This window comes from Malurus melanocephalus, unplaced genomic scaffold (genome assembly GCF_030028575.1).
Source record: "Malurus melanocephalus ecotype Western Australia unplaced genomic scaffold, MMel_1.1 scaffold_382, whole genome shotgun sequence".
NCBI lineage: Eukaryota > Metazoa > Chordata > Aves > Passeriformes > Maluridae > Malurus > Malurus melanocephalus.
Window position 1 is genome coordinate 144719 of NW_026623614.1, and position 11327 is coordinate 156045.

General features: G+C 51.6%; 3 protein-coding genes across 3 annotated transcripts; 2 read left to right on the forward strand and 1 right to left on the reverse strand.

Annotated features, from left to right (window-relative positions):
• Positions 1-4006: 4006 nt before the first annotated feature.
• On the forward strand, positions 4007-7409 carry CENATAC (centrosomal AT-AC splicing factor). Its single transcript, XM_057379033.1, has 9 exons — positions 4007-4335; positions 4642-4807; positions 4887-4949; positions 5114-5178; positions 5322-5427; positions 5755-5785; positions 6154-6237; positions 6468-6600; positions 7075-7409. Exons 1-9 carry the CDS (start codon positions 4040-4042, stop codon positions 7124-7126), a joined length of 996 nt encoding a protein of 331 aa, XP_057235016.1. The 5' UTR covers positions 4007-4039; the 3' UTR covers positions 7127-7409.
• A 776-nt stretch (positions 7410-8185) lies between these two features.
• On the reverse strand, positions 8186-9458 carry RPS25 (ribosomal protein S25). Its single transcript, XM_057379025.1, has 4 exons — positions 9360-9458; positions 9203-9298; positions 8645-8828; positions 8186-8280 (listed from the first exon to the last, which is right to left on the reverse strand). The coding sequence occupies exons 1-4, from the start codon at positions 9456-9458 to the stop codon at positions 8186-8188; spliced, it is 474 nt and encodes a 157-aa protein (XP_057235008.1).
• An 80-nt stretch (positions 9459-9538) lies between these two features.
• TRAPPC4 (trafficking protein particle complex subunit 4) lies at positions 9539-11145 on the forward strand. Its single transcript, XM_057379034.1, has 5 exons — positions 9539-9759; positions 9849-10023; positions 10112-10215; positions 10310-10436; positions 10779-11145. The coding sequence occupies exons 1-5, from the start codon at positions 9585-9587 to the stop codon at positions 10855-10857; spliced, it is 660 nt and encodes a 219-aa protein (XP_057235017.1). The 5' UTR covers positions 9539-9584; the 3' UTR covers positions 10858-11145.
• Positions 11146-11327: the final 182 nt, after the last annotated feature.

Sequence of the window (11327 nt, forward strand, 5' to 3'; positions counted from 1 at the left end):
ATGGTAGATGTCTTCCCACATGATGGCCTGATTTACATCACACATAGAAGACTATCACAATATTAATTATTACATTTCAGTAAGGTGTCTGAATTTCTCTACTTTCACATGAACTCAGACACCGTTTCTCCTAAAGGTAAACTTACAATTATGATTTGAAACTTTGCATTTTCTCTCAGAACAAGAGAATCACAGTTTTGTACTGAATACATATGGTTTAGAAAGTGCTAAAACATTTTGGTAAAAAAAAAAAAAAAAACAGGAAAACTTTCTAATAGACTTCCTCATTCTCACTGATTGAGCCAGAGGTCTGGAAAATGAGGTTTTCCATAATTGTTACTTGACCTCTCAGGCTTTCAGTGCTCCTTGATGACAATCTCTGTCACTCCCAGAAGCAAACAGTAAGGAAATACCGAAATGAATACCAAGCTATGCAATTTTTGCAGACAGACAGAAGAACGGAGAGCTGCCCACCTCTTCCATTGCCGAGTTTTGAAGAATTAGCAATACCTCACAGAGCAGACATGACGTCAGGCTCTTGGGATGGAGACAGTAAAGGCAGCATCAAGGTGACCACAACACAAAAGAAATACATGAATGACTGTAAGTATGGCCCAGACACAGTCTACAAGGCAAAGACTGCATCATCTAAATGTACAGCTAAGTGCATCATGAGTAACTTGAACAGAAAGAAGAGCTCCCAGCAGAGCTCCATGCAGGCTCCAAGCATGCCATGAGCACAGTGTGTCTGCTGCTGGCAGAAATTCCTATTCCTCTTCATAAGTGTGGCAGAAGGGAGACAATGTCCCTTTAAATGTGACTTAAGTGTTGTCAATGGATCTGCCATGGTAGAGGAGTTAATCCCCCCTCCCCCGCCCCAGCCCTACTCAGCCACTGTGATGGGATAATTAGATGCGAGGGCTCAGCACAGATGATGCTGCAGTTGCTTAGCAACTAATGGTTTCCATGGAAACAGCAAAGCACAGCCTCCGAGCAGCAACTGAGCAGTGCAGCAGGGCAGGGAAAGATGCCTTAAACTCCTGCACTGATCCTCTCCTCCAGAATCATTCAGAAGCCTAGAGGTATAAGGGGAATGAGAAGGGGGTGCCTTAAAGATACAATATCCCTGTTTCAAACAGCAGTGTTAAGAGAACAGTTTTTATCAGACTAAACATTCACTGGTTTGGTCCTCCTAATCTCAGTGACTCTCCACTAGCAGGATGAGCAGGGTTGAATCACAGAGAGTGCTCTTACAGAGGCTTAAGCCCCAACACATGAGTCATCCTGTTGTGAGCAGCTGAATATGACTCCAGTATCAATTCTTGCATCTGAGGTCTGAGAGGGAAACACACACAAACACACGTGTGCAAATGTATTTACATTTTCAACATTGTCACATAAGCAGCCTTATTAGAGGAATCCAGCCTGGCCCTGAACCGGCAGGCAAAGGAGGTTTCTCCTTGATTTTGCAACCTCACAATATGTACAAAAGTGACACTACCTATAAAGTATGGAGAGTTTCACCAGAAGAACAGAGATCAAGTTAATTAACCTTAACTCACGGCTGTTATCTGGTACTTCCTTCAACACGACTAATTCCTACTGCTTTATTATCCTACTGCTCCCTGCACTGAGTCAGCATACCACTGTTTCTGAGCATCACAGCCACCACCTGCACTAAATACCATGCATGTGCTGTGCAGCTGCACTGCTTCGAGGCATGCTCCTGTCATCTTGGAAGCTGAGCAGAGAAATCTCTGTGTTTTGCTAAGAGAGCTCTGGTACGTTGAGGTGGGGCTGTTGGTTCAGTACTATGTAGTCTGCACCGGTCCAGGGATGGGCTGCATCACTGCTTGCTCGCACATGACAGCCCTATGTGTTAAAGCTTTGGAAACCTCCCAGGTCCTGATGGCAACAGAAGGAAGTTGAGAAACTCACATTGCAAAAACAAGTCCTGATTTCCTCTCCTCCTCTCCATTCAACCTCACACTTGTGACACGATCCCCTTCAGAGAGGGCAAGAGGCCTGTGACTTGGGCACAGGCTGAGGCACCCAAACTCACTGCTTTTCTCCTCTCCATATGGCACGAGACTGGCAGCAGGCACTGCACTCTGACATGTGCCATCTCTTCTTGGCAGAAAGAAGTGGAGAACAGGATAGACCCCCTCCATCCCTGTGCCAGAAGATGGCATGTAATGCTGGTGGCGGGCAGCCAGGCAGACTCTGGAACTCATGTGTGTGTTAGTCAAAGCCTAGTCTAGCCAGGGACTCCCAAACTCTGTGGTTCCTTCCCCCTGTTGCTACAGTGTCACCTCACCCTACCCACAAACCTGTGAGATGCCGGTTGCAACACCCAGGAGGGATGGAGCATCCCACWGACAAGCCTGCTCAGATGGCCAATTTAGCCATCAAACCAGCTCTCATTCTGGGAGTCCTATCCTGATCTACCCAGCACTTCAGGAAGGTATCAGAGAAGAGACACCAAAAAATCTGGGGGCCGTTTCAGACTCTGTCCCCTATGGCTTTCAAAGCAGGAAATCAAAGGGAAATGCTGTGCTTTGTTCCATGGGGGAGCGGGAGGAAAGGTGAGCAGCCATGTGCCTGGCAGAACCGGTCCCTTCTGTCATCTGCTAGCTCACCTTTGAAGTGGTTTTAAAAATCAGGGAGGAGGGGCAGATATGAGTTCAGCTCTTTTATTGCAACTTCACAGAATTTGGGGATGTGGCGGGTAAGAGGCCACCCTTTCACCACCAGAAAAATAGTGTATCCATTCAGAGAGAGGATAATAAGCTAATAAAACAGGCTACAATGCTCATCAAGTATATCTGTGGTGTTCTCACATTCTGAGGAGGTCATGAACAGCTACAAAGCAGCATCTGCCTATGGTACTGGTAGATACATTAGTGATTCGCAGGAATAACCGGGCACCTGACACAGCCCTGGGTCCTGTGCCAATGGAACGAGCATCTCTCACCAGTCACAGCCTCCTCTGTCTCATGTTCCCTGTCCTCGAGCCGGCCTATACTTTCCCTGCTGCCTCTCTTTAACAGAAAGACTTGTTTCTAACCTCAGCCCACGCAAATCCTGAGAGCTCTGTCTGTATTACACAGCATCAGCTATTTACTGCAACACAAGCCTTTACCACAGAAGCACTATTCTAGGACTTGAAATACAGCTTTTACATGCCCAGCTGTAAAACCAGTGGGCAAGGATCCACATGACTCGGCTGAGACAGCTACTTTCACCTGCAAGCCCATGAGACCATAGAAGAACAGACCCATTAAAAGTGATGTAACCATGACTAAGTGCACACACTAGGATGATAGCTCCCCTGACAAACCACCATGCAGGGCAAGYCTGTGTAGTTAATATCAACTGAGCCACTGTGGCAGTCACATAATTTATTTGGCTGGAAAGGACTTCTGAGGTCACTGCACCTAACCTTGGACCAAAGACCACCGTGTCAACTAGACTATGGCGCTAAAGGCCATGCTCTTTTCTTAAACATCTCCAGGGATGGTGACTCCACCATCCTTGACTTGGGCAGCCCATTCCAATACCTAATCACTCTTTCCCTGAATAAATTCTTCCTAATGCCCAACCTAAGCCTCCACTGGTGCACCTTAACACTATGTCCTCTTGTCTTATCCCTGACTGCCTGGGAGAAGAGACCGACCCCCAACTGGGTCCAACTTCCTTTCATACAGTTTTAGAGAGTGATAATCCCCGAGTCTCCGCCAAGCTAAACAATCGCAGATCCCTCAGCCGCTCCTCGTAGGACACACGCTACAGACTCTTCAACAGCTTCGCAGCTTTTCTCTGTACATGGGACACATGTCAGAGAGGTACCGAGAGACACAGCTGCCATCGCAAAGTGTGGGATGTGCCAGTCCCCCAAGGGAGCGCGCAGTGACTCGCTCGGCCGGAGCGCGCCCGCGGGCGGGGCTCGGCTCCACGGGATGGCAGCACGGAGACGCCGGGAGGCTGCTCCGAGGGGCCGGCTCTCGCCGCCGCGCCTGCGCTCCGCGGCCCGGCCGCTATGGCTGTCATCTACTGCGGGCTGTGTCGCCGCAGCGCTTTCACGGGCCGCCGGCACCTGTACAGCGCTGGGCATCGCCGGCGGTTGCGGGAGGCGCTGGCCCGACTGCAGGAGGCGACGGCGGCGGCGCGGGCGATGGCGGCCGTGGCCGATGTGGCCGAGGCCGTGCGGCGCTACGAGCCGGCGGAGCACGATGGGCGCGTGTGGTGCCCGTGCTGCGGGCGCGGCGTGCGGCGGGACGGGCGGAGCGGCGAGCTGGCGCTGCTGCAAGCCGAGCTGCTGCGGCACTTGGCCGGGTGCGGGGGCAGGGATGGGGCGAGCTGGCGCTGCTGCAGGCCGAGCTGCCGCGGCACTTGGCCGGGTGCGGGGGCAGRGATGGGGCGRGCTGRYGCTGCTGCAGGCCGAGCTGCCGCGGCACTTGGCCGGGTGCGGGGGCAGRGATGGGGCGRGCTGRYGCTGCTGCAGGCCGAGCTGCYGCGGCACTTGGCCGGGTGCGGGGGCAGGGATGGGGCGRGCTGGCGCTGCTGCAGGCCGAGCTGCCGCGGCACTTGGCCGGGTGCGGACGGTGCGGGCCGTGCTCACGGTGTCACGGTGCTCCGCAGGCCCGAGCACCGCCGGGAGACGGCGCGGTTCTGGCGGGAGAACCGGGTGGAGGCGGCGCTGCGGGAGCAATGCCTGGTGCCGGCCGAGGAGTACGAGTGCTTCACACAGGCTCTGGAGCGAGCGCTGGCCGAGCACCAGCGGCGGGAGGAGGAGCGGATCCTCCAGGTACCCTCGGCCACCTCCCCGCATCGGCAGCGGCCTGGCCCCCGCCGGCCCCGCCTCACCGCTCTCTCCCGTCCCGCAGATGGCGGCTGACATCCGGGAGGCCGAGCGCCGGCAGCGAGACACGGTGCAGGCCGCGCTGCAGGTTGGTGAGCTGTATCCTGCCCTGGCTGCAGCCTGGCGGGGATCGGGCACTGCGCTGCGCACCGCCACCGGCACCCGGGTGCGCTCGGGAGGGGCGGGGGGCGCTCGGGTGGGGGCTGTGCTCAGTACCAGAAATACTGTTCCTTTTTCCTGAATCGCACTCAGCTTCAAACAGAGCCAGAACTTTGTGCAGGACCTTCTGTCTGGAAGCCCTCGGCAGGAGCTGAACGGTGAGTACCATTTTCCTTAGCCGTGACTGATAGATCCCCGCTCAAAGCACCCGACACAGGGGAGTTGACCCTGTCATTGCCAGGTTCTTGCAAACCTGCAAACGTTTGTCCGCATTAGAGTAAGCAGTGTTCTCTTCTTTCAGGGACAGCCCTTGTGCTGCAGAACAGCCTGGCCCAAGCAGAATGCAGACAGGACCTGATTTAGCCTGGATGGAATCAGGCCAGGTTCTGACCTTCATTGGCCATCAGGTAGGGGTGACTAGCTGGCAAGTGTGACTTTGATTCAACTGCAAGGCACCTACAGCCCATGTCACAGATCAGAACAAGAGGTGGTTTCCAACAGCTTTGTGGATTTCGGCAAGCAGCTAGCTCAGTTTCAGTTATTCAGGTTTAACTTGCATTAAGCAAACATTCTCTAATACGCCATCAAAAAAAYCCCCCACTTTTAAAGAAGAGCCTACTTCTGCCTTTTTGTAATAAAACTTGATTCTAGAAGGGAATGAAGACAATGCTCTTCTGTTCAGAGATACTCTTAATCATAAGATTCTCATAAGCGTTTTATATTCCTGTTAACAGGAAACAGAAGGAAAAGGAAATGTCCACACAGGTAAGTAAGTGTACCTGCATCGTGACTCACTGGGTTGCTACCTCTTGGCTCACAAATGTCACAGGGATAACTCATCAGTTTTGAAGCAGGTGCAGCATAACTAGGAAGTGCTCACTCTTTTGGGACTATTTGACATACTAGAGAAGAAAACCCTTCAGCATCATAAAAGCTCTGTTGATGCTGCTGCTGTGGAAAGTATGGGGTATGATCTGCCATGGGCTTAATGGAGGAAGCCAGCCCCTTTTTCTCAGAACACCCAGAGTTCATTTTGTCACTTGCTTGGTAGGGCAAGTAGCAGAGGGGACGCTCTTTTCTTGTCAGTTTAGGATAACTTCAATGGCTAAATAAGTATTCCCTGTGACTTCTAGGAGCAAAACCTCCATGGCTAACAGAGGAAGAAGATGGAAGTAAACAAGAAATTGGACCTTCGTATGAGGAATTTCTCAAACACAGTGAGCAGCTTGCACACYTTTTAGTTAACCTTACAGTCACTTTACCAAGCTAGAAAACCAAAAACAATTTTAAAAACTTTTCCTGAACAAAGTATTTGGGCTTTTGAACAACGTGGCCTAGGGGGAAAGCGTTGCTATCCATGGCAYGGGGGGTTGCGGCAACATGATCTTTAAATTCCCTTCCAACCCAAGCCATTTTACAATTTTATGGTTTTCTGTTTTTTTTTCAGAGGAGAAGCAGAAGCTGAAAAAGCTCCCGGTGGAGCGAGTTGGTGCCAACTTTGACCATACCTCTCAGACAAGTGACAGCTGGCTCCCTTCCTTTGGGCGTGTATGGAATCATGGCAGGAGGTGGCAGTCCAGGTGAGCTTCAGGGCAACACAGATGGATGCCAGGGAGAAGAGTCTGTGGCTTCTGCCCATGCAAGCTATTTATGGAGCAGGCTCTGAGGTAGCAGCAAGCATAGGGAGACATCCTGCCATACAAGTTATACTGCACAGTGCTTAATCCAGGCAGAGTCGTTCTTGTCCTGGAGCAGCACACACATGGCTTGTGAGGTGAAACATGCTTATGGCTCTAACGGCCGCACACATAAAGGCATCTGCCTCATTTTGCTTGGCTCACCTTTCAGACTTGACATACTGTTCCACTGGTGCCTTTTAATGTGCCAGAACTCTCTCAGGTAGACGGATCTACCAGTCAACTGAGATAGATAACAAAAATACTGAGGGAGCTTCCATGCTGAAACACTATGCACAGCAGTTTACTTTTTTGAGGAGAGTGCTCATTATTTCTGTCTAAAGGCTACTGCAATCTGACTTATATGCTCTCTTTCAGGCATCAGTTTAGAACTGAATCAGGGGAAAAGAAGAAAAAGGTGATCAGATGAGGAATACCAGACAACCAGCTCTGCTGTGGAGAGTTTGACTGTAGGTAGCTGCAGTTTTGTTATTGCTGACTGCCTTATAAGGACATAGCGTCCATCTGGACCTTCACATCTAAAGCCACACAGTCAGGTCCTGCCAGCAAGGAGTAGTTCCTGCAGACACAGTATTTTCAGAAATAACAGAAAGCCTACTTTATACAGCAAGTGACACTAGTGGCCTATGCTGATATGGAACATCCCATCAAAGAAAGAATTCTCGGAGAAATAAACTTTTTTATTAAATGTTTGTGTTTGCAGACCAACTGAAACTCATTTCAAGTGCAGGGCGCACCCTGCAGGCAACCAATAGCAGGTGCCTGGGATTTTCATTCAAATCTATATTGCTTTCCTTCATTCTAACTTCATCCTTTACATGGTCTAACATAACTGGCTGCTGTAGGTGATGCAGAAGTTTTTTCCCTCTTAGCAGCGCATTTTTAACACCAATAAAGGCAGAATCTTGCTGGTAGAGGGAAACAGCTATGACCTCTACTAGAAGCCACTATCAATAATTTATTAATGAAGAAACATACGCATTCTTGAAAAAGCATGAAAAATTAATAATCAGTAATTTTATTGTGTGCATCTACATATGATGCATTGTTGACGAAGTCACTGGAGCACCTGCAAAGCAAAAAGCCCCCAGTCAGAAAACCAGGCCAAAGCAGGTTAGCACAAAGCAAACAGTTTGACCGTTTTGTTCCAGCAGGAAAACTTGGCCATAGTGCCCTGTGAGAGCAGGGAGGACAAGTGTCCGTTTGCCCTGCAGCTCACAGAGAGGGGAACAAATTATGTTCTCCCCATCCAGGGGGCACAGGGACAAAATCAGAAATCACTCCAATTCTGCAGAATTGATGTTTCCAGTAATGCTCCCCAAGGAAGTTGCTCAGGGTGCAAGCAAGATACTCGAGCATCTGGAAGAACAGCCCAYCAGAGTCATGGAAGTTGCCCATGACACATTGCATAGCTGTCCATTAGCTCCTGACAGCACAGCTCAGCTCCTCAGAACCTGGCCTCACCTCCTTATGCGTCCTCCCCTGCAGCAGGGGCATCTCCACCTTTTGTATTTCGGGTATAGATCACCTGGGCTCGGTGCTTGGACACCAGTTTGATCAAACCTATGAAAAAACAAAATTATGTCAGTGTGCATGTATTGACAGATGTCAGGGACGCTGAAGTCTCTCCTAGAGACAGAGCAAGGTAGCAAGAGGAACTACTAGGAGGTGGCAGCTTATGCAAGTCTCTTGTTACCATCTGGCTGCAGTTAACAGCCCATCCTTCTAGCAACATTTTTCTTCTTGCCTCTATGTWGCAGAACTGCTGCTCTGTACTTTGGTGCACTGAAATGCAAGCAAGGGCAGTGGCTCCCAAAAAACGATGCATGGAGCATTTCAGATTCTGCAGGAAAGCTGCTGGACAAGCAAGGAAAATCAAACAGCCAATTAAGCAGCTTTCTGACTTTTTCCAGTTTTGAGTGCTCACCTTTGCTGAGTAGCTCCTGGAGAGCAGCCCGAGCCAGGGAGCCTCGAATCTTCAGCCTTTCTGAGACAACTGCAGGCGTGATGAGCTTGTAGTTGGGCACTTCTTTGCACAGTTTGTCATAAGTGGCCTTGTCAAACAGGACAAGGTTGTTCAACTTGTCTCTCACTTTCCCCTTGGACCACTTCTACTTGAAAAGAGAGAAAAAATTACCCCAAGCCACCTTGTAAGCAAGAACAAAAGATCGAATTAAAGGATGCCCCAATAACTAGGATAACGCAAGACATTAAATGTCTTCATATCACATCCCAAACTAAAAGACTAATGAGATGCACAAAATCGCCTTTAAAAACGAACGCGTTGCAGTTAATACCTGCAGAAATTAAGAACGAAAAGACTAAAGCCTTCTGTTACTCGAGTTTAACACAACTTGCTGGCAGATGAAGAGCTGGCTCTCGTAACGCGATTCCCGCCCCACCCTGAGGCCGCACACGCGCCCGGCCCGGGGATCGCGGGGATCGCGGGGATCGCACCGCAGCCCCCCCTCTCGCCGGCTCCCACCTTCTTCTTGGCTTTGCCGCCGGACTTGTTGACCGGGTCCTTGTCCTTCTTGGCGGATTTGCCCGCGTCCTTCTTCTTCTTGTCGTCTTTGGGCGGCTGCGAGAGGGTGAGAAGGATGGGGGGTGAGCGGCGAGGCAGGAGGCCGCCCCCCCGGCACCCCAGAGAGCTTTCTGCCCCGCTCAGGGAGCCGCCAGGATCTCTCGGAGAGCCCGGTCCGCCTCGCCGTCCGCCCCCCGGGCCCGGCCCCGCTCACCATGATGCGGCCGCAGCTGCTCCGCAAGATGTCGGCGAGAAAAGGAAGAGAGCGGCGTGGGTTGGGGGTGGGCCCGGGCGGGCAGCGCGTCACTGCCGGGGCGGGCGCTGGCGCTGCGGGCACCGCGCTATGGCGATCTTCAGCGTCTACGTGGTCAACAAGGCGGGCGGCCTCATCTACCAGCTGGACCACTACGCGCCCCGCGCCGACACCGAGAAGACGTTCAGCTTTCCGCTCGATCTCGTCCTGCGCCCGCACGACGAGCGCGTCGTCGTCGCCTTCGGGCAGCGGGACGGCATCCGCGGTGCGGGGCTGGGAAGGAGCGGGCGGGTCGGGCGAGGCCGGGCTCTTCACTGCCGGCACGGGGGTGATGGCGCGGCKCTGCCCCCGCAGTGGGTCACGCCGTGCTCGCCATCAACGGGGCCGAGGTCAACGGTCGCTTCACAGCGGACGGGAAGGACGTGCTGGAATTCCTCGGTAACCCCGCCAACTACCCGGTATCCATCCGCTTTGGCCGCCACCGGCTCTCCTCCAACGAGAAGCTCATGCTGGCCTCCATGTTCCATTCGTGAGTCAGGGTGGACCGTGCCGGGAAGGGGGGAGCACGGCAGGGCGGTGCGGGGCGGTGAGGGGTGCTGAGGGGCCTGTTCGCACAGGCTGTTCGCCATCGGATCACAGCTGTCACCTGAAGTTGGGAGCTCCGGGATCGAGATGCTGGAGACCGATACCTTCAAGCTACACTGCTTCCAGACGCTGACAGGTACCATCGGGTCCTGGGCACCCGGCACTGCTCTGCTTTGCCAGGGCTGTCTCTGGGCTCGGCTTTCCTTATGCTTCTGGCATTATGGCTCCAGGGATCAAATTCATGGTTCTTGCTGACCCAAGGCAGACAGGGATAGACGCTCTTCTCCGCAAAATTTATGAGATTTACTCAGACTTCGCTCTGAAGAATCCTTTTTACTCCCTGGAGATGCCAATAAGGTAAGGAAAAGCCCACTTTTGTATCCTGGCTGCAACCCCATTGCTTTCTGCCTATGCAGTAGCAAATGCAGACAGTCCTTTCATAGCAAAGCTACCTGAGGGAAGGGGAAGGTGCACTTCCTTGGCACAAAACCTGCTGTCCCACCATATATTCAGGCCTATACAAGAAGGTTTGATCCTAATTAAGGACCAAATCAGACCTCAAAAGCAGTCATGTTGCTGTGTCATAAATTTCTTAATCTCTCCTTGATGGATGCAGAGCCAAAGGATGTGGAGATCCTGTCTTTGTTAACTCACTTTCATAGGTAAAAGTCATCCCTTTTGCTTTTCTGACTGTTTCAGGTGCGAGTTGTTTGATCAGAACTTGAAACTTGCTCTGGAGGTGGCAGAGAAAGCTGGACCCTTTGGACCAGGATCATAGAGAAAGCCTCTCCTGTTGCAGAGATTCATTCATCTGAACAGCGGGGCCTCTCTCTTCCCTGGAGAGCCTCTCACAAAGCTCCCCTCTCCACAGCAGAGATTGCACACCCCCAAAACATGCTTATCCCTTTTGTTGTTAAAACTTACCTTAAACAGATTTCCTTAGCACAGTTTACACTGGGCCACAGGGCTTTATTTTGCTGTTGTAGCCCTGCTGCACTTGGGTGAAGGTGCAGGTCTGTGGTCCTACCACAGTGCTTTTCTTTCCTGTCATAAACGTACACATGTATTTTTCCTGTATAACTCTTTAATTTATRGTCTTGCAAGGGGTTTCTGTATAGAAGTAATAAGTGTTCATTAACGAGACAAGTTGCTGTTTGCTTTCTGTTGGTGTGGGACATTTGCCATCTCAAGAGGRTAAGTGGGTTTGGGTGGCTTTGCTTGCACGACTCTCCATAAGACAACCAGGGC